Genomic DNA, 26,093 nt, shown 5'->3' on the forward strand with positions numbered 1-26,093 from the left:
TTCACCTCCACTGAATCCTTGAGCCCAAAATTACCATGCCTTCAATTCCTCCCTATTCCTGTCCAATCTGGCTGTTCCTCCTCACAGCACACTTCTCTAAAATTGTTCCTACAAATTGTTTGCACTTTCTCGCCTCCATATTGTTTTTCTCCCCAAACCCAAGGTGTCTCCCAGTTCAGTGGTCAATATCTGTTAAAATATCCAATCTTTTATTATTCCCACTATATCAAGCCCCATAGCTAACCCACCGAAGCGGTATCCAAAGCACAGGAGGAGCTTACAGCTATCCACGGCTGGATTCCCAACAGCCAACCATGTCCCCATTTCTAAACTAGACCTAGTAGTCACTTCCTTTTGGCTCTTCCCAATTACTCTTTCACCCCAGGGAACTATTCTCAAAGTGAGACCTACAGAGATTAAATTTTCATCAATACAAACAGTGCCAGCCCCCTATTCACCCCTCCCATAGCTTTCTGTTACACTCATGTCATTGAAACGCCTGTGCTTTACAAAGTGCACATCTGGCCTCTGCCCCCTCTCCCCTCACATCCCAGGCCCAATGACTTTTACAACTGCTGTTTATTCTGGAACTTTCTTCAGCTTTCCTTGACCCCCAGAAGGAGCTCAAGTACTGCTTCTGACGTTTGCTTTCTTAGGTTTTCCAACTCTTCCTAAGTCCCTTTCTAACACTGTTCTGCTGACTTATTTTACAACCCCCAAACAACCTCCTAGAATTATGGATTTTTTTTCCCCTCAACTTCTCCCATACTCCATGGTTTCCCTTATAGAATGTAAGCTTTCTGGACGCAGGTACAAGTATAGTTAAGGTTGATTCTTTGGGACTCTCATAGAGCCTGGCCGGCTAGAGGCTAATGAACAGTTCTTTAATTAAATGATTAATTCACTAAAGGAATAAAAAAACAAGTGAAGGAAAAGACAAAGACTGCCCATTAGCTCTCTAATGTATTTGATTCAGACCTGAGAAAAATGTCTGCCTGTACAAACTGACCATAGAGGCAGTCCCAGCATGTACCACAAACAGTGCTCATGAAGGCTTTGTTTTCTCAAGGGCAGAAAAACAATACACGGAATATTAAATAACAGAACAGACAAATATAGAAGAGAGTAATTTTTATACTGCCAAGGCTAGTGACAGAAACGAAAGAAACAGACTGAAATCTAAAGGTGGCTATGAGGGAAAGAAGTTACCTTACAAGAGGATAAAAGAAGCTGGCTGACCCAAATCTCTGGATCTCGTACTGGTAAACAACTGAGAAGGAAAGAACTGCCTGCCCCGAAGAAGAGTGTCAGCTGCTCGTTTTTAAGAGCTCAGTCAGTGGTCGAGCCTGGCCAAAGTCAGGCGAAAGTGGTGACCCCGATACGATATCGTTCATTGACCGCTCTTAAAAGGAATTGACCAAACTGAGGAACGATCCAGGCTTAGAAGAACGCATCCTTTTTACTTAATTTACAGAGGCGATAAGCAAGCACTAACTGAGCAAGTGAAATGAAATCGAAGCTTTGAGCTACGCAGCAAAACACACTGGGAAAGCGATCGTGGTCCAGAATCTAACAAATTCAATCTTTTTTATTTCCGAGTCTCAGATGTTCCAAGCTGCCTCAAACTCCCTGTGTAAAGGAGGAGTTCCTTGAACTCCTGATCTCCCTATCTCTTGAGTGCTAAGATTACAGGCGACGGTTGTCATACCCAATTTATGCAGCACTTGGGAATCAAACCCAGGTCTTTATACACTAGACAAGCCCTCTACCAACTGAGCTATAGCCCCAGCCCACGCATTCAGTCTTCAGAGTTCACAAAACTTCTATCAGTCCTTGTAAACTACATCCGGTCCATGAGTATTAACGAAAAAGGCAGTGTCATCTGAAAAGAAGAAAATAAAGCTATTCTGGCTCATCAATTTGAACTCTATGCATGGCTCCCCATCTTTAAAGTTTCAACTCTTCTCAGGATTGTTGGACTTGTGCTTTAGCACAAAGCACTTGAATACAACATAAATTAAGCAAGTATGATGATTTCACTAACCAAGATAATTGGATTTCTAGAGAAGTTTCATCGACTAATAAAGACTGAGTGTATCGCTAATGCATTCATTAAAGCAGATAATCCAACACTTTATCATGAGGATCAGCAGACACCGTTCAGAATGACAAACCAACAGCTACAGACTCCACTTTCTGCACATCAGCCATACAAAGCTCTGCAAAGTGTGACCACCTACGAGGAAGACACAGCGGCATGGTGCTAATCTAGGCAACCTCTTCTGGAGCCGAGACCAGGCACCCAGAACGTTTAGATGTTACTTCTGATCTCACAGTAGTCCTACACATCAGACATGTTCTCCGATTTAGAACCAGGGTAAGGGAAACTCAGTGAGATGACCTAACTTGCTCAGGAATCACACAGATGGCAGATGCATATGGTAGGCTTTAACCAAGGACTGTCAGAAACCGCACACCAGGCCCTCTGCTCTCCCTGTACCATCCTGGAAATGCCTTCAAACAGGCAGAGGAGAACAGGACCTTGTAGAGTAAGGACAAGGAGAAATTCCACAGTTAATTAGTGACTCTTGAGAAACCATAGCATACAGCCACAGTACTGATTTCCTTTATAATCCTTCAGTACAGAGAAATATATATATATATATATATGCATATATACCTCCATACCATTATACATATGTATGTATATGCATATATATGTGTGTGTATATATAAGCACACATACCCATAAAATGTTATTTTATTCATTCAGAGCCTAAATATAGAGCTAAATAACCATTCAGACCCAAATCAGGCATCCACACTCCAGAATTTGCTATAAATTGACTATTAACCACCTGAAATGCTCTGAAATCTAATATATATGTGTGTGTGTGTGTGTGTGTGTGTAACATATGTGTGTGTGTGTATATATTACATATTAGTAACATGATGCCACAGTGGAAAATTCTGTTTCATTTTTTTTAAACTGCTTAACATGTTATATAAAAAATCTTAACATGTTATAAAAACCTAAAAAACCCTTTAGGTTACATGTATATGGTAGATATGAAGTTTTATTAGTTAATTAATTACAGTGCTGGAATGGCACAAGGCCTCGTACATGCTACACTCCCCAACTTACCAGGAACATTTACCACACAATACATTCCATGTCATGTCATTGGAGTGCCATCTCCTATGTCTGTCACTACATGTCTCCAAGTTCCAACCACTTCTAGTCCCAAGCATAATAAGGGATACTTAACTTTGTGCAAACACATTTCAACTGTCTAAATTTGCAATAAATAATTAGTTAACTGGTATTAAAAAGGAAAGCAAAAAAACTAAGAATTTTTGTACATTGGAAAATGACTGTATCTATACTACAGATTATCATCAGGGAGGTTAGGGGAAACACTCAAACATACTAATATTTATGCTCCTAGGAGGAAACGATCCACACTGAGCTACATAAAGACTATAATAAATACCCTCACATCAAAGGACAGTTTTCTGTTATCAGAGTTGTTTGGGATTTTTGACATTGTAGATAAAGGAACGAGGACCTTTAACTGTGAATGGTCGATTTCAATTCATACGAAACATCGCCATTGAAAGCTGATATTAAACTTCACTAACATTATTGCATATGCAAGTGTAATAGCCCCTCACCTCTGCAGAATTCCGCTGACAATGATGTATATTTAGAATACAGCTGCGAAGTGAGAGGAAGTGATGATAAAGGCCTGTCGGGGGGGGCCATCAGCGTGGTACAGTCATGGGCTAGAGATTGCTATATTATTCACAGACGCTCCCATATCTTTAATCTGATCTGCTCTCTACACACAGCGCAGATAAGAACCAGTAAACAGACTCACAGGCAGATCTGAGGAGCAAGTGTGCAGAACGAGCATTCACCAGCAATAGCTGACATTCTGATAACAAAGAAGAAAATTTCAACTCTTGCTAAAGAAAGAAAGAGCCTGGCTGTGTAGGCAAAAAGACCCGAATTCTAATCCCGCCTATGCTTGATGAGTTGTGTGGCCCTGAGGAATTGTTTACCTTCTCTGTGCTTCCGTTTGCTACCAATGCGTGTTGATGAAGATGCTTCTGGTCTCTTAAGACTGCTGGGAGAATTGCAGGAGCGCAGCGTGAAGTGCTTACTGCAGAGAAGGACAATGAGCAGCCACTCTGACCCACACACACTAAAACCACAGCAGACGCTCACCAGAGAGAGGCGGCAGCTTGTTCAGATTCCCACCCATGCTTCAGAACTCAGAGCACGGGCAGGATCGCCAGCTTTCAGTCTTACCAAAGTAGCACGTGTCTGTTCTGTGTGACTTTGATCATGGCATTTAACTTCACGGAACTTTGGGAGTGTGAGGCTAGCCCACGGGTTCTCATGGGAGGTGTTAAGTGGATCTATGCCCAGAGTGAGGGTAGAAAAAACGTACTCCTCTCTCTGTCTTACTCTAAAGCTTAAGAGCATGGGATACAAAAAGACACACAGTACACTCCACGACTAACGATTGAAGCTGATGAGGGAAGATTGAAAGTTCGATCCTAGTCTGAGCTACATTGCAAGTTCAGCTGTCAGTAAGACTCTGCCCCCAAAATAATTCATTAACTAATTAATTAAAATTTCAAAGTGTGTGGGTGGGGTTCTAAAAACTTCTAGTGGGAGATAGTTTTAAAATACTGGTCTAAAGTGGGTGTGAAACGTCTCAATCTGTCTTTATAACAACAAAGTCAAGAACACAAAAGAAGGTTAATATAATCTCACACCTTTCCTGAGAAAGTCAGGAATGGTTGGTTTATGTATTCCTGAGAGATGTCTATTTAGGACAGTTCAAGATGTGAAACACACTTAATCTCAATATAGACGCTCTAGCTGTCACTCCTGAAGGATCCTGTGAGCTACAGGTTGGTTGTATTTTCCGAACTCTATAAATAACGTTATCTAAATTGTGTCTAAATATTAATAAGACTTATTTCTAAAATAATATAGACAGAGACTAAAGTAAAGCAAGTCCTTGTAACTACAACAAACCAGGGCTCTGTAGCCATCTCCACTTTGATAAATGAAAGATCACCTTGGAACATAATTCATTTTTAATTGCCTCCTCCATCTAATTTAACTGCAGCTAGGGGCTGTCTTAAGATATTTACAAAGTAAAGGCAAGAAAAGCCTTAAACAAAGCAGACAGCACATTTCAAAGTGAGTGGTCGAATTATTTTTTGGTGGGGGTGGGGGAGGGCGCTGGAATTGTTTATAATAAAAACAAAGATGGTTCTTACTCATGAGATTTCTGATAATGGATAAAACAGCTTTAAGGATTACCACACTCACTGCTGTTTTTAATTCACCTTCCTCTCTGTCTTAGTTATGAGACCTATCCAATCAATGTGTCATGATGCTAAAAATACCAAGAGTGTAGCCATTCAGCTTTAACTTTTGGCAAAGTTGTGTTTGTTGAGGTATTTATCTGGAACCTGAGTAAATCTCTAAGACATATACAATCTCATGCTCTCCCCTCAGAATCTTCTTTCTTCACAGAGTTTGCAGAACTACTTTAAAGAATCTAACTAAAAATGACATCTAGAAGTCCAACAAGGTGGCTTAATGATTTCCACCAAGCCTAACAACCTGAGTCCAATCTCTAGAACACACGCAGTAGAAAAAGAGAACCTACCCCTCCATGTTGTGCTCAGACCTCTACACCAATGCAGTAGCACCCATGGGTACACATGTACACCACATACACACATACACAGACAAAAAGACAGACACACACACACACACACACACACACACACACACACAAAATAAAACAAATCTAGAGACAAAAATTCTTCCATGTTAAGCTACCATTAAATTATTGGAACTATTATGTCAGAAAGTACTCTGATATCAACTTTATCCACTGCAAAATAAACATGGTTTGACATCAAAATAATTTCCAGGGAATCACAAGAGCATAGGAAAGATGTTTGGGAAGCCATAATTTCACTTCTATACAAGCACTGCCAGTAAGATGTATAAAATAAATACTTTGCTGGGCAGTGGTGGCACATGCCTTTAATCCCAGCACTGGGAGACAGAGGCAGGAAGGTCTCTGTGAGTTCAAGGCCAGCCTGATCTGCAGAGTGAGTTCCAGGACAGACTCCAAAGCTGTACAGAGAAACCCTGTCTCGAAAAACCAAAATGAATAAATAAATACTTTCTAACTGATGATAAGCATAAACATACACTCTGATAAAAATGCTAACTGCTGCTTACGGTTCCTCAAACCCTACAAGATGAACCTCTCTTATAAACACATGTGTCATTTCGGTTATTCTAGACACAGTGACTAGATGACAATGAGGGGAAGAAAAGACAATAAATTAACCAAAACTCTGCACATAGATTATTTCAGAGGTCAAGTGGTAAATTCATAGAGTCCGCTCCTCATTTGAAGATGTTCCAGCCAAATATCACACATTACTATAGTAATAATTAACACTAATATTACCCTAAAGCAGTTACAACTACTACCTGTGTTCCATACCAGAGAACTACAAAATGTATTCTAAATAACACAAAATGGCACGAGAAAACATTTTTAAAAATTACTAGCAAGGTGGAGAGAAAAATGCATTGTACAATTTCAAGAACATATACAAATACACACTCCACGCAAAGCATAATAATGTGTACTTTGTTCATCATAACTTAAAAGTAGAAAAAATAATAAAATACACTTCTAGGATTAGCATATTTAGCCTACAAAAAAGCCAAGGGAATTGGATTCTCCAGTAGGCAATGCACGTGTTCCTGCCAAGGCTTTCACGTTACCTCTGTTTGAGATTGATCCATGATGTTTTCAAGTACTCGGTGGTTTCTTTCACATTCCTGGTGTCATCGCTACCATATTCTTCCAGAAGTTTCTGCAGGACGTTTTCAAACGCCATGATGACACCATCGCCAGAACCCACTTCTTGAAGCAACAGCTAGAGCATAAGTTGAGGCATAGCTGTTAGAAATGGCCACTCAGGAACTAGTGCTACCCAACCCTGGTATTCCTGGGAAGTTTTAGCACATTTTAGACACAGAACTCACAAGAAGAAGAAAAATCAGAGGACAAATTCTCAAATTTAAGCCAAAATAATTGAATCAAAATAATTCTAGAAATAGGAAGAAAAGAAAAGGAAAGGAAAAGAAAAGAAAAAAGGAAACAAAAGAAAAGCAAGAAGGAAAGGAAAGGGAAGGAAAAAGGAAAGGGAGGGGAGGGGAGGGGGGAGGGGGGGGGGGAGGGGGAGGGAGAGGAGAGGAGAGGAGAGGAGAGGAGAGGAGAGGAGAGGAGAGGAGAGGAGAGGAGAGGAGAGGAGAGGAGAGGAGAGGAGAGGAGAGGAGAGGAGAGGAGAGGAGGAGAGGAGAAGAAAGGAGAGGAAAAGCCTGCCTGAGGAGGGTCTAGAAAGATGGTTCAGCATGCACTGTTCTTGAAGAAGACCTAAGTTTAGTTTCTTGTACCCACACTGGGTCAGCTCAAAAATGCCTGGAACTCCAGCTTCAGGAGACGGACACTCTCTTCTGACCTCCACAGCTACCTGCACTCATGCACACATGCCCACCCCCCACCCCCCAACACCCATATATACATACTTAAAAAATAATTAAAATAAATCCTTAAAAGAGGAAGTGCCGGAGAAATCAGGTGCACAGTGGGTGATAATAAAAGATGACCCATCTGAGGTGCCTGACTTCCTCAAAACCTTTGACTTCTTCATTCCGCTTGCTGTATATCTGATTCTCACAAGATATGAGTCATGTTAGAATAAACTAAGTTCTTCTACATGTGTTTGGAGACATGTCAAAGACTACCATGGTGGAAATCCTCTGCTTCTTACCCCTGGATCACTTTGCCCCTTATCCCTGGCTCACTCTGCTCCCTACCCCTGGATCACTCTGCTCCTCACCTGTGGCTCACTCTGCTCCTTACCCCTGAATCACTCTGAGTGTTTGCAAATGTAACAGTTCAAATGGATCAAGATTTGTTAGGCATCGGCCTAAATGTCATCACACTTAGTGTACCGTGGACACCAGCCCCTTCCCAGTTTCCCAACACTAGAAAGAGTCTCTCAATCCATCAAGATAGTTCCATGAAATCCAAATGACAGTTGAATGTGTGACTAATACTTTTTGTAGCCGCGGTGAAAATAAAAATCCACCTTAAGGCTTCAGAAGAAACCTATACACATTGGTCATTTGAGTAGCAGAGAATCAGTGCACAGTACTTGTGAAAGACTAATCCCAAACCCTTCCCCTCCATGGATATCAAATCTACATGAGTCCCTTAGATTAAACAGCGTAGTGTTTGCACAATAAGTTGTGAACATCCTTCAGTACACTGCAAATCTCCTGCACGTTACTTGTATTGTTTAAAACAGTGGTTCTCAGCTGGGCGGTGGTGGCGCACGCCTTTAATCCCAGCACTTGGGTGGCAGAGCCCAGGTGAATCTCTGTGAGTTCGAGGCCAGCCTGGTCTACAGAGTGAGATCCAGAACAGGCGCAAAGCTACACAGAGAAACCCCGTCTGGGGGTGGGGGGGCAGTGTCTTTCAACCTGTGGTTTATGACCCCTTTGTGGGTCTAATGACCCTTTCACGGGGATCACATATCAGGTATTTACATTACTATTCATAACAGTAGCAAAATTACATCTATGAAGTAGCAACGGAAATAATTTTATGGTTAGGGGTCACCAGAACATGAGGAACTGTAGTAAAGGGTCACAGCATTAGGGAGGTTGAGAACCGCTGACTTAAAACAACATCAATGCTTCATCATTAGCTGTCATATTGTTGTGCTCAAAAAATAATGGCAAGCTAACAAAAAAAATATCTATATGTGTTCAGTTTAAAATCTGTAGACATGGATACTGAAGATGTGAAGGCCAACTGCATTCTGGGTATGAGGATGGGCATACTGGTGACCATTGTTTTAATTAGATGCCTCTAGTCATATGTACAAAAGCTTTGCTATTACTTGGAGGCAATCAACAAGAATCATAAACACAAAAAACAATTCAGAAACTAATGGAGTTGGCCAGTTGGATTTTAAATTATACCCATGAAAAGTGCTCAGGTGTGGAGATTTAAAGCATTATTTGCAGGTTTTCGATTTGCTTCCCACATTTACTAGATTACTATGTTCTTCCTAAATACACATTTTCATTTCCAGGCTATCTGAAGGGAAAATACAATGTTACACCAAAGTGTAACCACACGTCCAACTCAGGAAATTTTCTGTGCTTGTAGTAGGAATGTTTAAATAACACGCTTTAAACCATAATTGTTCAATATTCTCAACACTATAATGAAGTTGATCACTAGCTGTTGCTACCCATAAAACATAGAATAGACATTAGAGAAATTACACTTACTTATGGCCTGACTTACACACTACAGAAGTATTCAAATGGAAGTCTTGGGAAATTCTGTAAGTAAAAGCGATCTCCAGAATAAGCCAAAGAAGTCAATGAATGAGGTTTCCCTTGTAGATGCTAACTATGGCTCCATTCATACAAATGCGTGTTTCTGTTCGCTGTGTCTTTAGACATCTACCCAAAATAGCAAAGCCTTTGCGATTCAATCCCTGTACATTTCAACATGCATGTCTAAGAAAGTGGGAAAACATAGTTAACAATACAAAAGAAGTAAGCCCAACCAATGAGACCACCAAAAAGTACCCAAGGAGTCTTACTTGATTATCGGAAACTTGTTTGCTAAGGGGGTCACGTCGGGCCTGCTGAAGCATGTAGAAGCGCGCCTCATATTTTCTCATGAGCTCTTCGGTCTCTTCCCTGTGGTCGTCCCACCGCAGACTGTCCACCACCATGTCCTCCAGCTGCTGCTTCCTCAGCTCCACCCCATGCTGTGTGCTCTCCCACTGGGTCTTCACCTTTTCCACTGGCGAGCAGGATAAAAAAAAAAAAAAAAAAAAAAAAAAAAAAAAAAAAAAAAAAAAAAAAAAAAAAAAAAAACCTCAAAAGTGACTCTCAGGGGGAGGAAAATAAATACCTGTTCCTAAATTTGTCATGAATAGGTCTAGAAACAGAAAGAAGGGGCAATATGAGAAACTCATCTTAAAGAGGCTCTAATGTGTGTCTGCCACAATTTTACCTATACATATTATAATGTATTACTATATATCATATAGTTAGTAATACTACTTAACTGTATACATAGGGGAGATGGCCCAGCAGGTACGTGCAACTTGTAATAATAGATATTATACATTGCACTATGTTATATAAGTATAGATGTAAGCTGGGTGGTGGTGGCGGTGGCTCACGCCGTTAATCCCAGCACTCGGGAGACAGAGGCAGGTGGATCTCTGTGAGTTTGAGGTCAGCCTGGTCTACAAAATGAGTTCCAGGAAAGGTGCAAAGCTACACAGAGAAACCCTGTCTTGAATAATGAGAGAGAGAGAGACAGAGACAGAGACAGAGACAGAGAGACAGAGAGAAATGGCTTTGTAAACCATGTTGGCTCCAACTTGAGAGTCTACTGACTCAGTTTCCTGAGTGCAGAGATTATCAGCACAAGCCACCATGCCCAGCTCTCCACTGTTCCTTCCTTCTGTGGAGGGCTCAAAGCCAGGGTGTTTCACACACTATGTAACCACTTTACCACTGAGCTATACCCACGGCTCTTCTAAATTGCTTTATCTGTGTCAGAGCCTTCCTGTGTTTTCAGGTCTAGCCTTGAACTTGTAACTTCCCTGTCTCAGTATCTCAAGTAGCTTGGTTTTCATATAAGCCTGTGACCCCTCATCCAGACATATTTCTAAAACTACTCCTGGGGGGGGGCAGCTTGAATATCATTAATATTAAATGTGGTAATCATCTAATAACAAAAATATCTACTGAACTGATAAAAATTAAAGACAATTCCCTAGTGTATGCAGTCACAGAAGCTGATCTGACCAGGACAAAACCTAACAGTGTTCTATGATAAAACTTTAACACAGACACAGTCTCCATCTGCCTTCAGTGGAGCGTCTCTCAGGCAGAGAGCACTTTTTATATTTGCTCTACTCTGGCGAGAGGCCTTTCTGATGGGCAACACTTTTATATTTTCAAGTTCAACAGAAATACTGAGAATGAAGACATTGCAAGTCCCGCACACCTATGAGTTCGCAGCCACACAAGTTCGTGCTGGCTTTTTACCTTCCTTCCCCTTCCACTGTTTCCTCTTCCTCTCCCTCTTGCTTTCTCTGTATCCATCTCTATGTCTTCTTTCCTTACCTTCTCTCCTTTCCCTCTCCAACGCTCTCTCCTCTCCTTTCTTTTTTTTAATTTTTAAATCATGGACCATAAGAAAAGAAAGATCTATGGAAATTTAAACTTTTGGCTCATTACTACAGGGAAAGTTCATGATGGTGGGCTGAAATATCAATAAACGACAGCTCTACGCAGCAGCCCACAGGTGGCAAGCACCAGGCTTGGCGATGATGCTCCGGATGCCAGACAACCTCAAGGGCCAAGAAGATCAAGCCCGAGAAGAACTTAACTGCAGGACGAGACTCCAGCCGGGGAGCTGGAGGGATGGCTCAGCAAATGCTGCTCCTGAAAAAGGCCCAGGTTCGGGTCCCCAGACCCTCATGGAGGCTCACAACCATCTCTTATTCCTTTTAGGAGGTCCAGTGCCCTACTCTGTCCGCCATGGGAACCAGCACACACTCGGTGCACATGTTTACACACTGCACATACTTACATGTATGTAAAATACTCATCTACATAAAATTAAAAAAAAAATAATTGTGGTTTAGTTACTGTAGAACATTCTGACAAAATTCTTAAAATAATATTTGGTTACTGTAAATCATAAAGCTATCGACTTACAGATGTTCAGAAGGTTGAAAGGCTTTCATGTCATAAACTCTATTAAACTATTCAATGAGTTGTAATTTTTAAAAATTATCCAATGCCAGGCGGTGGTGGCACATGCCTTTAATCCCAGCACTCAGGAGGCAGAGGCAGGCAGATCTCTGTGAGTTCAAGGCCAGCCTGGTCTACAGGGTGAGTTCCAGGAAAGGCTCAAAGCTACACAGAGAAACCCTGTCTCGAAAAAAAAAAAAAAATTATCTAATGAGAGTCTATGTTGTATGTTGTTCTAATAATGTAAAGAAATTGATGAAAGTTTTAACTCATGGAAAGGGGAGACAAAACTATGACGATACTCTAGATCTCAGCTAAAAGCTCACCTAAATTCCTTATTGACAATTCTGTTACTGATGCAGCTTGTTCATTTGGACAAATATAAGTTAAAGTATCAAGTGCCAGCAAGTATCATTGGTTTCCCATGAAAAATAAATAATCTTATTCATGTAAATGATGAAGTGACTATTAGTAGCACCCAAGCTGATAAGGGCTCTCCATGTAAATAAACAATGATTGAGACTAATTAGTTGAGACTAATTAGGGGAAGGAGAGAAAAAGAGAGAGGGAAAGAAGAGGAGAAGAAGGAGGAGACAGGGACCAGAGACAGAAATAAATGGAGGAGGGAAGATGTTCCGAAGATGGAAAACTTGGCTGTAAATAATAATAACAACAATAATAATAATAAATAATTAGAGTTGGGTTGTAGCTGAGCCAAGAGAGTGCTTTCCTAGCATGCAGAAAGTCCTATGCTCACCAGCAACACTGTGTAAACCTGACAGAGTGATGTCAGCAGTCCAGGTGCTCAAGAAGTCGAGACAGGATACTTATAAATTCAAGGCAAGTTGTAGGCCAAATGTGACTTTTAAAAAATCTATTAAAATAAGTCCTGATGATGATGAGAAAGCAAAATGGAATGCTGCTGGAAATGGTTTGGTGCCGGCAACAGAGATTTCTCAACAAGGAAGGGAGGAAAGATCACTCCAGAGTCCCCCATTGTACAAGATCCATAATCAGTCAATTATCAAGAAGATTGATGCCAAGTATCTCTTTGAGTAGAAAGAAGCCAGTGCCACCAGGTGTGGAAAGTTCTAATCTAATCATCTCCTTCAGTCACCATATTGCTCTGTCTATTTTGAAAGCAAAAAGCATCTATTACACCCATAGCTGACTTCCCTCCCTCAGGAAAAATTCAGCTTTATTCACCCAGTTCATATTCTCACACATATTTACAGAGTTCCTAATGGGAGGACCAGAGGCCAGACAGGGGAAGATTCACAGTCTGTGCATGGAGGAGAAAAATCAAGGAGCTAAGAGATCTACAGTGGATTGATAGGGAACGGGGCTGTAGTGGAGAGTAAAGAGAGGAAACAGAGTCCACTGGGGAATACAAATGGGTGGGAAGGCTTCACAAAGGGGTGACACCTTGGCTGCTGAGTAATTCCACCTGTGGAGAAGAGACTGAAATTGAAACAAACAACTGAAAAAGACAAATGTGAATAAAAGTAAATGGCTGGAAGGGTCAGGAGGTTTGAACAAAGATCCAGAGCAGGTGGGGATCTGCAAGAGGCAGGGGCTGAGGAAAAAGAATATGATAGCCAACAGACACCATTCTTAAGAATCCAAACTCGGTTCTGTGTGCTACACAAACATAGGAACCTTAACTCAACCACTAACTCCAAACAGGGACAATAGTGTGCAAATATTTCATATGTTCATTTCATTGGTTGTTTAATTATCCCTTTAACTAAGGCATCCCCACATGAAGGCAATCACAAAGCACGTATGGAGAGAATTCTGAGGTAAGTTTAGAAGAAATGGTGACAGCCAGTTTCAGTGAGTGGAGAGAAATGGCAGAATGGACTGATGTGACCGCGAGTTTGGCTAGCTTTGTTCCATTAGGTGTCTTTTTTAAAAAAATCCTAACGTAAGAGAAAAAAATCAAATGCATAAGAGTTCAGAAGGGAGGTATGAGGAGGCTTTAAAAGATGAAAAGAGAAAGAGAGAGAGAGAGAGAACTATTTCCTTCTAAATGAAGAGTACCAATTACCAAATAACAATTTCTAGTAGAATAATCTTTGCAGCTGTGTGTGTGAACATTAAGGAAAGTGGCTGAGAATCTATAGAATACAGTGGCTGAGAATCTATAGAATATAGTGGCTGAGAACTTATAGAATAGATTTTTTTTATTTAACTTACGTTTTTCTGTGATTGCTGTTCTCACATCTGAACTGGAAGCTTTGTTTTTCAAATTTTGTGCCAACGTGAATACAAAATCAAGCTGAGGGTGGCGCTGTTCTAAATCAGCCTTTGTGATCTGTGAAGAGACAAGATCAACGGGGATTAATGCACCATACAACAAGACCCTAACCGTGTAAACGGGTTGGCTAGTAGCGAAGGCAAGTTTTCTTCCTCTCAGGGGCAATGACGCATCAGCAATGCAGCAGCAGAAGAGCAGGTGATCTGGAGTCAGAGGCCTTGGGTTCAAATCTCAGCTCTTTTACGAACCAACAAAGTAACCAGGAGAGGTATCCACCCTCTCCACACTGCACCTAGCTCAGTTACATCAAGTCTAAGGAAATAAAAAGAAGGAACTCTCCCTGAAAATGCTCTGAAAACATCAGCGATGATTGCTGCTGACTCCTTGTGCACCTGTTTTATATCAGGACACACATAACGAGCCCCTAGAACAGCAGTTCTCAATCTGTGGGTCACAACCCCTATGGCAAACCCCTATCTCCAAAAATATTTATATCATGATTCATAACAGTAGCAAAATATTTCTTTATGAAGCAGCAACAAAAATAATTTTATGGTTGGGGGTCGCCACATGAGGAACTGTATTAAAGGGTCTCAGCATTAGGAAGGTTGGGAACCAGTGCCCTATAAGGATGAAAGTGGCGTACTAGAAAAGTAATAATTACAATAACTGCAAATGAATCAACTTAGACATGAATCACCCTTTTTTCACGGACTATGTGTCTTAGCTGATAAATAAGACACATAAGAATTCCAGGAAGAGTCTATTTTAATTCCAGAACTAATAAATACCATAAAGATTAGAAAGCACAATTCACAGTTAGTACAAACAGTATGTCAAAGGATTTGTCTAGCCATCTCGCTATGAGCTCACTAATTCTGTAGATTTCACTCACTCCTACAGGGACAAGTACTTCCAAATGAATGACTCACACTCTAGTCCTAGATCCCAGGGCACGCTGCTATGAATGCGGCTGACTTCCTTCCCTCGGCACAACAAATCCAAAAGTAAATTACTCCAATGCTCATTGGTGCTCCATTTTTCCTCCCTTCCATTTCCTCTGTTTGGAAACAGCATCGTCTCAGCCCCTCGCAAAGGGCTCTTTCTCTTGATTTAAGCATCTCTTGCCTCCCATCCATCCCCATCTTCTACTAAAGCAAAGCACTGTTATCAGCGGTTCCCAGCCACAATTCAGAAAACAAAAAGAAATGGGAAGTGATCTTGCCAACTGCTTATAGACTCTTAAGTCCACAGGGCTTTACAGGGCTTTGCAAGCCCCTCCTCAAAGAATTAAGTTGCCTTTTCCAAAACATCACTTCCCAACAAAAAAACAAACAAAAACATCTCTTGCACAAATGTTGCCCCTACAGTTCCCTATTAAACCCAAGCTGTCTGTCTGCTACATAGGATGGCATGCACATTATATCTCAAAATCCCACCTCCTATTCCCATGGCTATAGAAGCAGTACAATCCTGTGAGAGTTATTAGAAACTGCTTTGTCAGAGAAACCCGTCTGATTTTGGTGCTCACCTCCTTGACCTCTTTGAGCCATGGTTCTCAACCTTCCTAATGCTGAAATCCTTTAACACAGTTCCTCTTGTTGTGGTGACCCCCAACCACAAAACTATTATCGTTGTTACTTCAAAATTGCAATTTCGCTACTGTTATATAAATATCTGATACCCAAGATATCAGATATGCCACCCCCATGAAAGGGTAGAGGGGTCAGAACCCACATGTTGAGAACCACTATCTCAGAAACTTGGAGTTCTTGCTAACATGGGAATAAATCAGCGCCTATCTCACCAGGCTGTTATGAGATAACACATGTGAAAATAAGAAAATGTTCATCACACATTAAGCACTTAGTGGGCGTTAGCAATTGCTACTATTTTATTGTGTATTTTTATCTAGAATATTCCTTTCAGTGCTGCTCCATAACAGATAACCTACTAAAGACAGAAAAACAATTTTCCAAGTTGCTACGAGATGGTCAATGTTCATTAAGAGGAAAAAAATACATATATATATAGTCAGAAGACATTCATTTCTAAGGTCAGATGAACTCATTATAAAATCAAACATGCAAACATATATTTAGAAAGTATTCTATATCGTATAGGACATTAAATGGAAAGACGGCTAGCAGTTATGCTGTGTCCAGCTTTAAGGTACCAATGTTGGAGTTCTACACTGAGTCCTCGGTTCCATTTGATCAACTGAGCTAACAGAAGAAAAGTGTTCTCTTTGGAGTTAGCCCTGCTTGGCAGAGAAGGAACACTTTAAAGCTTATTTTCTCAGAATTTAGGATAAGCAAATGAGAACCACGGTGAGGGGGCTGCCTTGGCAAGCCTTTGCATTCTGCACCTACTTTCATCCGGGAAACTGTCTTATTGATCTCCTTCACGTCTCCCACAGTGACAATGTTGGACTTCAGCATTTGGTCGATCAATACCAGCCAGTCGGCCAGTTCTGTGATGGTTTTATCTAGATCAGCAGGAACTGAGATCTCGGGGGCACGCAGCGGAGTATCCGATGCAGATGATACTAGCACCACCTTTTGGACACTGGGGTGAGCTGAAATAAAAGATGCAACCAGACAGAAAGAGTCAGCAGGATGTGGTGATCGTGATATGGAAGCGAAGGCATGCATATTTGTGTACTTCAGTAAAATTTTGTTTCTCTAAGAAGTTCTGATTTTTCATGTTGAAATGACATGGCTTTCTGAAAGAGCCACATGTATTTGAGAGCCAGAAATGCAATACAACATGGAACCTCGCAAAATTCTAGGCCATCAATAATGTACATATGATCAATACTAACACAAAAACCAATCAGTAGGTAAAGCACACCCACACAGAGAATGATAGAATTAGAAACATTATTTCATTGGTCAAGGTATCTTACTTAATTATAAAGCCAATTTATTCCTAATCTTTCTGTTCTTTTTCATTTAACTTTACCACATGTGCATATCTCATTCCCTCCCTCCCTCCTTCCCTCCCTCCTTTCCTCCGTCTTTCTCATTCTCTGAGACACAGGGTCTCAAAGGGTAACCCTGCCCTGGAATTCTCTATGTAGACCAGCTAGCCTCAAACTCATAGAGAACCACCTTCCTCTGCCTCCTGTGTTCTGGGACCAAAGGCCTGTGCGACCATACCTGGACTGCATATCTCATCCTTAACTAGTCACAACATGAATATCTATATAAGAATACACACAGGTGTTCACTGACTTTGTAACATCCTTTCCTTTAGCTGCACATGTAGACTTCTCCTGAAATCTATTCTTTTACCAAAGGGCTTGTTGGTGGTGGTTTTCTATTCTTTCTGGGGGGCCCGCCACTCAGCTCCCAACTAAATCACACATGGAGGCTTATTTTTCCTTATGAATGCTCAGCCTTAGCTTGGCTTGTTTCCTTAATTTAAATTAGCCCCACGTACCTTTTGCCTCTGGGCTTTTCCCATTCTCTTACTTCTGTATCTTACTCTTACTCTGTAACTTGCTGTGTGTGTAGCTGGGTGGCTGGCCCCTGGAGTCCTCCTCCTTCTCTGGCTGCTAGCCCTTCTCTATCTGTTTCTCCTAGATTTCTCCCTCTGTATCTTCTCTCTGCCTGCCAACCACACCTATCCTTTCTCTTACGATGCTATTGGCCAGTTCTTTATTAGACTATCAGGTGTTTTACACAGGCACAGTAACACGGCTTCAGAGTTAAACAAATGCAACATAAACAAAAGTAACACATCTTAAAATAATATTCCCCAACAGGACTTAAAAGGAAAATCTTTTTGTGTATAGTGTTTTCCACATTTCTACTCTCTGTCTTAGCAGAAATTTCCCAAAGTAGAATTACTGAATAGGACAACATTTTTAAATTCAAGTATTTAATTTCCTTGTGAAATAGAATTTACATATCCAATAACTAGCTGAACATCCTGCATCTACATCAACAGGGCTCAATCTTGGTGCACATAAATGCATACCTGTTTCAATTATTGTGATGGATTTATAATTAGAAATAAAAGTATTTTCATGCTGCTGAACCAAATGTGTAGATTTACTAACTGTGAGTTTGTTTTGTTTTTAAATCTGCCTCCTTATCAATCTGGATGACAAGTTAACCTCAGTGGTGAACACCATGCTACTGTCTGGCCGTTGGTTTGGGTTGATTCTGTTTTGGAAGTGTGTATGTCCTCTCTCCTTCTTCCCCTCCCGCCTAACTCCTTCTGCTTTGTAAACACGTAAATCTTAACAGCCTGAGGAAACCATGTTCATAAATCTTTCGGGGTGGGGTGGGGGAGGGAGGCAGTCCCATTTACTATCATTGTCTATGTGTGTGGAGGTGACAGGGTGGCTTTCAGGAGTCCGTTCCCACATCTCAGAGCAAGCATCGTCACCTGTGGCACGATCTCACGTACCCTCCCCCAAGACAAGTATGAAATTCCGGTCTTCTCCAAAGATCTGATTAAATGGTCTCTTATTCTATGTTTTATCATTGTTGTTCCAGTTTTCATTTATGTTATGTATATGGATGTTTTGCCTGGATATATACCTATGTGTCATGTGTGTGCCTGATGCCCACAGGGGCCAGAAGAGAGCATCAGAGTCCCCAGGAACTGGAGTTACAGACTGTGGTGAGCCGCCAAAGTGGATGCTGGATATCCATCTTGGGTCCTCTGGAAAAGCTGCCAGTGCTCTAACCTAAGGGACTTTTTGTTGTTGTTGTTTTAGGTCCTTCAGTTTGTTGTTGTTGTTTTTTTGTTTTTGTTTTTCTGAGACAGGGTTTCTCTGTGTAGCTTTGGAGCCTGTCCTGGATCTCACTTTGTAGACCAGACTGGCCTCGAACTCACAAAGATTCACTTGGCTCTGCCTCCCGAGTGCTGGGATTAAAGGCGTGCGCCACCACCGCCCGCTAGTTTTTGTTTCTTAATGATGAGAAGTTGACAGCTACACTGCTCTAGTTTCAATAGAAGATGTAGTTAAGATAATACCTACATCTACCCAGGACCTACTATGAATTCAGTACAATTTTAATAAAAATCCCAACTGGTATACATGCAGCTTGGCAAAGTCATAGATGAAAATTTCTAGTTGGGCAGTAAGAAAGAAAGGATGCCCCCCTCAACACACATACACACACACACACACACACACACACACACACACACACACACACAAGGCTTAAAGGAAATATTTGTGTAAGGAAATATGCCTTTTGGCTATTTAGTTGTAGTTTTGACCAATGGTAACGGCCTCCCTGTCTAATAAACTCAGACATTCAAACAGATGAACAGGATTGAAAAGCCATGGAGTGCAGGGGCAGGGAGACCTGACCTTGGAAGTGACAACATTACAGATCGATGCCGAAGAATTCACTGTTCAGCAAACAGTGCTGCCTGGGAGCTAGAGTGGGGAAACAATGCCACAGAATTTGACCTCATGCTCATAAAGGAAAATTAGTTGCATTGAGATCAAGGAATGAAGGGCAAAACCCTATGACTGTGAGATTAAGATGCAAGAGGATGTCTTTATGATTCAGAGCACCTAAAAAAAGACAGGCCAAGCAATTAATACACGATTTAAGTTCTAAAGTTCTGAGAAAAGCACCATAAACAGGTATTTTAAAAGTCTCTGAAAGACTAAGAGAAAAGGCATTTGCTAGACACACGAAGTAATTAATGAATAGTTAAAACGCTTTTAATCTTTAATGCTCTGGACGAGGCAAGAGATAGTCCACCACAGAGATACCAAGGAAAGCAGTTCAACATGAAAACTGAAAAATGAAAGCAAACCACTTGGCAGTCACAGGCTGGCAAAGTGACAGCTGACAAAATCTGGCCTCCTTGTGCCCCTTCCAAGATCCCTGGCTGCGGGTAATACCACCACCACCACCACCACCACCACCACCACTATCACCATAGTTATTTCCTTTAAAAATGGTGCACAGTGGTGCATCACCATGGCTAGGTACTACATCATCGCTACAGATGAAACCCAGAAACACAAGTGAGAACCTAGCTATCATCTGTGAAACCGGATACTTAAGAAATTGTAAAAAGGTAAGCAATGCCACTTTCTTAATTTTCATCTTGGCAATATTATAAAACTACATTTTGTTAAAGTAGAACATATTTATTACTGTTCTTTTTTAAACATATTGCTAACCAATAATTTAGAAAATTCTCATGCTAAATGAAAGAAACAATGTGATTCCATTTGTGTGAGATACTCAAGATGGACCAACACATAGAAATGGCATGCCCACTGATAGATACCAGAGGCTGAACTGAGCAGGTTGAGAAGATGCTCAGGGGTCAAGACCTCTAACCTTAGGATAACAAAAATATTTTGGAGCTGCACAGAGGTGGAGCGTGCACAACATTGTCAATGAACTAAAAGTTCTTGATTCATCTATTTTAAAAATGGTTCATTTTACTTTTAATATGATTTTAAAGGGAAAAAAAACCACTAAACGAAAAACATTGTGTAAGGGCTGGAGAGATGGTTCAGCAGTTAAGAGTTCATATGGCTCGTGCAGAGGACCCAAGTTCAGTTTCAGCATCTATCAGGGAGAGCTCACAATGGCCAGTAGCTCCAGCGCCAGGGAATCTGGCCTCTTCTGGCCTCTTCAGGCACCTGCCCTCATGTACACATAACACAGAAACACACAGAGATGCATCATTTAAAAAATATAAATTTTTTTAAAAGCAAAAACAGTGTATAAAAGGAAAGTCACACTGAGATTGGCTTCGGGTCACAAACCTGCCCTATGGATGATTGTCTTAAGACAAACGAAGCGCAAACCTAATGTAAAGTGGTTTTGCTATTAGTCCTTTATACATGCAAGTATACAAGGTTTCCCTGCTCCTTTGTCATGATGTTTTAAAAAAGATAAACTTCTGCAGCTGTACACAGCGCAGCACATCCTTTCTTTATGGTCCTTGAATTAAAGCTGCATACATACATATATATATAAATATATATTTGAATCAGTAAAATGTCAGCTCAAGTGTTTCTGACATGAATCAAGAAAACCAATCGAGCCACAGGGATTTCTGATGCAAGGTGCCGGGGAAAACAGGTCCTCCAGAATACACACTGAGTCGTAAAGAAGCCTCCATATGAAGAAGTGAACAGATATTTTTTTTTGAATTCTCAGAAAACGAAAAGAAAAAAGGATCAAGAGGAGGCGGAAGAGGTAGAGACAGGAAAGGTGAGCAGAGGTAAGAGGCAGCAGGTGGGCAGTGGAGTTGACGGGAGAGGTGGGAGAGACGTGGGGGGGCAGTGAAGAAAAGGAAGAAAATCCCCAGCAGCAGCTGGCAGAGAGAAGTGGGTAGCCAGGGTGAACCACCGCTGAAGTTCTGCTGGGAGACTCACAGTTGTGAGCAGAACAGGGTGGTTAGGAGAGTTGGCAAGGCAGTAGTGACAGTGGCTATGCGATCGCCTTGGGACAGAGATAGAAGGAAATTCAAAAATCATGAGAAAACACACACTATTCTCCACAGCTAAGGGAATAATATTTGCTAATGCACAGTTTCCAGGAAGTTGGAGCCTTCAAAACCCCACCCCGTGATCAGGGACAAATTATACACACTAAACACATATTGTCCAGGTAGGTTATACCCCGTGACTTGAAAAGCTGCATCTCTCTATTGAATTAACTTAATGTTTTCCACCTAGCCTCTCCTGCATTCAGCAGGACTATGGCCATCCAAGTACTTCTTTGACTCAGGGAACGAAAAATCTCTTCAACCAAAAAAGTGATGATTGCCCACACCGGGCATCCAAACAGTATGAATTCAAAATTATGAACAGCAATTCTATGGTTTTTTTTCAATTGTTATTCTAATAGGATGCTCACACTGTAAATTTGTTCGTGCTGATAAAAATAATCCCTAAAGAATAAATGGTGTCTTACCAGTAATCCTGGTCTGTGAGGCAGAGCAGGGCTCTTGCATGGGTGTCCTCAGCATGCCAGGCACCTCTCTGGATATCTGCAGCATCAAGCGAAACACAGAGAGAAAATAAGGATGGTCGTATCTTCGAAAGTCAGCCCCTCTTCTAGATGACAGCTCAGTCCGTTCTGTATTGGTTACCGATGCTTGCGTGCCCACCTTACTCTCCCCTGTGATCTTCCTGGAGTCCTTCCGTCCCCTGACTTTAAGCTCAAGAATGCCAACCAATGCTCAGCTGTGACTCACTTGTACCACTGAAGCTGTCCACTCCCCTCATAACTCAAATCCTGCAAACATCTTTGAGTCTGACCTTGTTCCTGCCTCACTAAGTATCCTTTATCGGCTCAGTGTTCTGTTCATCCATCAAACGCTATCACTGTGCAGGATAAATCTTGGACCTTCTTACTCTTCATTTTCTATATGGAGTTTCCAGAGGCTAAACACCCTCCCCGCTCCCCCAATAACATGTGACTTCTGTTCCGCTCTCTGTCAAATGGATATTCAGATATATCCAAATCCGTTCCCCCAATAATATATAACTTCTGTTCAGCTCTCTGTCAAATAGATATTCAGATATATCCAAATCTCAATGCATGGTGTCTCTCTTCCCTGAAACGGCCTGTATAAGCTTCTCTCAGGACTCTATCTGATCTTTCTGTGTCAATTCCTAGGATGACTCCATCGTTCCCTGCAGGATAGCCATGGGATCTTTCAAATATGAATCTGTTTTTAAAAAGCTGTCTATTTCCCTCAAAGTAGTGAATTCTTCTCAACACGGAGCTCAAATTCCAGAGTGCCACACATGGTCATGGACCAGGAGCTGGTCTCTGGAACTGTCTGTCACTCACGTGTCTACTCTACGTCCTTCTAGGACACAAATGCACTTCACTGTGTCTCCTCTAGACTCTTCCACTTGCTGATCCCCCCGCCCCCAAGCCCGTTCCTTCATCCCTCACCTGAGCAGTACTTACTCATCTTTTATAAGTTAGCCTAGACAAGATCTCCCTTGACAGGTCCTCTTTGGTTCCCCTAAAGTGTGCTAAGTATCCCCTATATGTTTCTAGTTTCCAAATTTTAATTTTTGGTCTCTTTGTCTTATCCATGACAAACCCACTAGGTGATAAGCAGTTTCATTTTCCCTATATTCCTCATTCTTAAAATGGTGCCTTACATAAACCAGGGATGCAGTGAAAACCCACTAAGTATGTAACAGAATTGAATGAACGCAATATTCAGAGTACTAGTCCTTAACATGTGTAAGATTCCCCACACAGTAAACATTGTTTTGCCTTGCATGTCATAATCCTACAAAGTAGACAATATTAAAATCTATATTAATCCAATTCCTGCATCATAGAAGCTTCAATTTTATCTAGCACAGTGCTCCCAAACTGACCGCCCTACCCTTTTCTCTACAATACAAACCAACACAGTCTTGTTCAATAAAGATGTATGCTCTGGTTGAATGTATACAAATGGATTTGGCAAGGGACATGGGAGCCAATATGTCTGGAGAGGAGGGCAGGAGAGAGAGCATCAGATAAAGTCAGTAAGCCAGCCAGCGAGGGGCCTTATAAATCACAGTAAGGACAACGGCTTTACTCCCCGTAAGATAGAAAATCGTTAGTGAACATTGTTCACGGGAGGTACTGGATCTCACTTATATCTTAACAAAGCTCGGTGCTTTGCCGAGATGATGCTGAGAAAGGGCAGCAGAAGAGACCAGGGAGGAGGGCTTTTCCAGAGATGATGGTGAACTGGGACAAGCCAGCAGCAGTACAAACTAGTGAAATGTAGGCCAATTTATACTAATTTTTTTCCAACATAAGGAAAGCTGAAGCAATTGTGCAGAAACATTCGTGGCCAATCAACACCTAGAGATCAAAATTATGCCCTCATCTGCCTTATCAAATGTAGCTATCTACCAATCCTTCAAATCATCCTTAAGTACATGGAAGAAGCCAACGACAGTGACTTCAAAGAATTAGTGTGTGTGTGTGTGTGTGTGTGTGTGTGTGTGTGTGTGTGTGTGTGTGTAAGAAAGGGAAGAGTTGTCTTTTTACTGAGATATAATTCACATTTATAATTTATGTGCCATAATAATGACTCAGGATCTCTGATTTCAAAATAATAAGGACATATATGCCATTAACTGAGGGATGAGCTATACATTTAGGTCCACAAGAATGGTAGAAACCAGGAATCCAGTTTAAGTTTTGAGACACCATTAGATACCCAAGCAGAGACATAGAACAGGTCATTGGCCATACAAGTGTAGAGTACACAGAAAGTTCCAGGCCAGAGATGCAGCTAACTAAGTGACCTCCTGGGCAATAAGTCATTAATCACAGAGACTGAGAGGACAATAAGTCAAATAAGTCATTAATCACAGAGACTGGCATATATATATATATATATATATATATATATATATATATATATATAATTAGATACAGGATAATCCCACTTCCTTCTTCATCTCTTTTCTTCTTCAAGCTTCTCTTTCTCCTTTCTTCTTATTCTCTTCTTTTTGAGGTAGGATTTTACTATGTAACCCAGGATGACTTGGACAATATCCTCCTCCTGTCTTAGCCTCCCAAATGTCAGAACTAAAGATGCAGGCCAACCCATTCGCCATGACTTTCACTCTGACAGGATGGAAACAGAGTAAAGCAACTGACAGCCAAGAGCAGGACACACCCATCCAATGTCTCACAAGGACCACAGACATGAATCCAGCAGGTACCCGGACAAAATAAAAAAGAATCCTGGGATTTCATCCACCTTGAACCATTTCTACCACAAAGCTAAGTAATCATATAAGGAAACAATTCCCACCTTAGTGTGATTTTTGTCAGATGTCATTCAATTCCACTGGATTCAAATAATAAATACATACGGAAGGAATAAAATCACCAAAAACAGACATGGGAAAGTCATGTTTGACATCAAGAAGCTATTTTAAGGTCTTTGTTTTCAGAATGCAATTACTGGCATTTTATTGCCAAATTCCAACACACATTCATAACTTGGTGTGCTACATAATATACAGATTCCCTAGGACAAAGAACCCAGCATACAATAGAAACGTTCTTTAAGAATACATGTGATGATGGGTGCCGAAATATAGAACTGTAGAGAGCTGAGTAGGCACAAGGATGCGGGAAGCAGCAGCGAGAGAACAATTCTTTAGTCATAACATCAACAAATACGGGCCAGCAAGATGGCTCAGCCTGGAAAGATACTTGCCACCAAGCCTGACAACCTGAGTTTGACAACTTGAATTCAATCCCTGGAATCAACAGTAGAAGAAAAGAACCAACTCCCAAAAGTTGTCCCCTTGTCTACGGTACATTCTCTCTCTCTCTCTCTCTCTCTCTCTCTCTCTCTCTCTCTCTCTCTCTCTCTCTCTCTCTCTCTCTCTCTCACACACACACACACACACACACACACACACACACACACACACACACACACACACACCAAAAAGTATAATTCTAAAAGTCAACAGACAGGAGAAACATGGTACAGAATTCCCACATGCATACCTTGTTCCACGTCACGTTCACATTTCTCAAACTTTCCGCAAGCTGGTCTCTTTCGCGCAAACTCAGATTTTTATCTGAAAGCACTTCCAGTTCGGCTCTGTTCAGCCATTTGAGGTTTTCAGCCTGAATGTCCATCTCTTGGGCTAAGTCCTGAAAGTGTCATCCGAAGACAGGGGGTTAGAAGGTTCTGAGGGCAGGTCATGGAAGCATACTAGACCTCTCGGGAAAATGCTCTTATAAATTCAGGGCCCGGGCTTCTTAAATGGAAAGCAAGCTTACTCAAAGTGTTAACACGCTCTCACTGAGAGGGCACGAACATAGACTCATGTGCATGCTTGTGTATACATGCGCACAAACACATTTTTTGTGTTTTTTATTATTTTTAATTAGATGTATTTGTTGG

At 41.2% G+C, this 26,093-nt stretch overlaps 1 protein-coding gene across 7 annotated transcripts in view; it reads right to left on the reverse strand.

Annotated features, from left to right (window-relative positions):
* Utrn (utrophin) overlaps positions 1-26,093 on the reverse strand; it is a 514,855-nt gene that overhangs the window by 256,968 nt on the left and 231,794 nt on the right. For all 7 annotated transcript variants that reach the window (XM_028861232.2, XM_028861242.2, XM_028861237.2 and 4 more), the window contains 6 exons: positions 25,691-25,840; positions 22,106-22,181; positions 16,559-16,764; positions 14,126-14,243; positions 9,748-9,953; positions 6,842-6,996 (listed from right to left, as the gene is read on the reverse strand). In XM_028861232.2, coding sequence (XP_028717065.1) covers positions 6,842-6,996; positions 9,748-9,953; positions 14,126-14,243; positions 16,559-16,764; positions 22,106-22,181; positions 25,691-25,840 — 911 coding nt within the window. The remainder of the gene's footprint in view (positions 1-6,841; positions 6,997-9,747; positions 9,954-14,125; positions 14,244-16,558; positions 16,765-22,105; positions 22,182-25,690; positions 25,841-26,093) is intronic.

This window comes from Peromyscus leucopus, chromosome 8a (assembly GCF_004664715.2).
Source record: "Peromyscus leucopus breed LL Stock chromosome 8a, UCI_PerLeu_2.1, whole genome shotgun sequence".
Taxonomy (NCBI): domain Eukaryota; kingdom Metazoa; phylum Chordata; class Mammalia; order Rodentia; family Cricetidae; genus Peromyscus; species Peromyscus leucopus.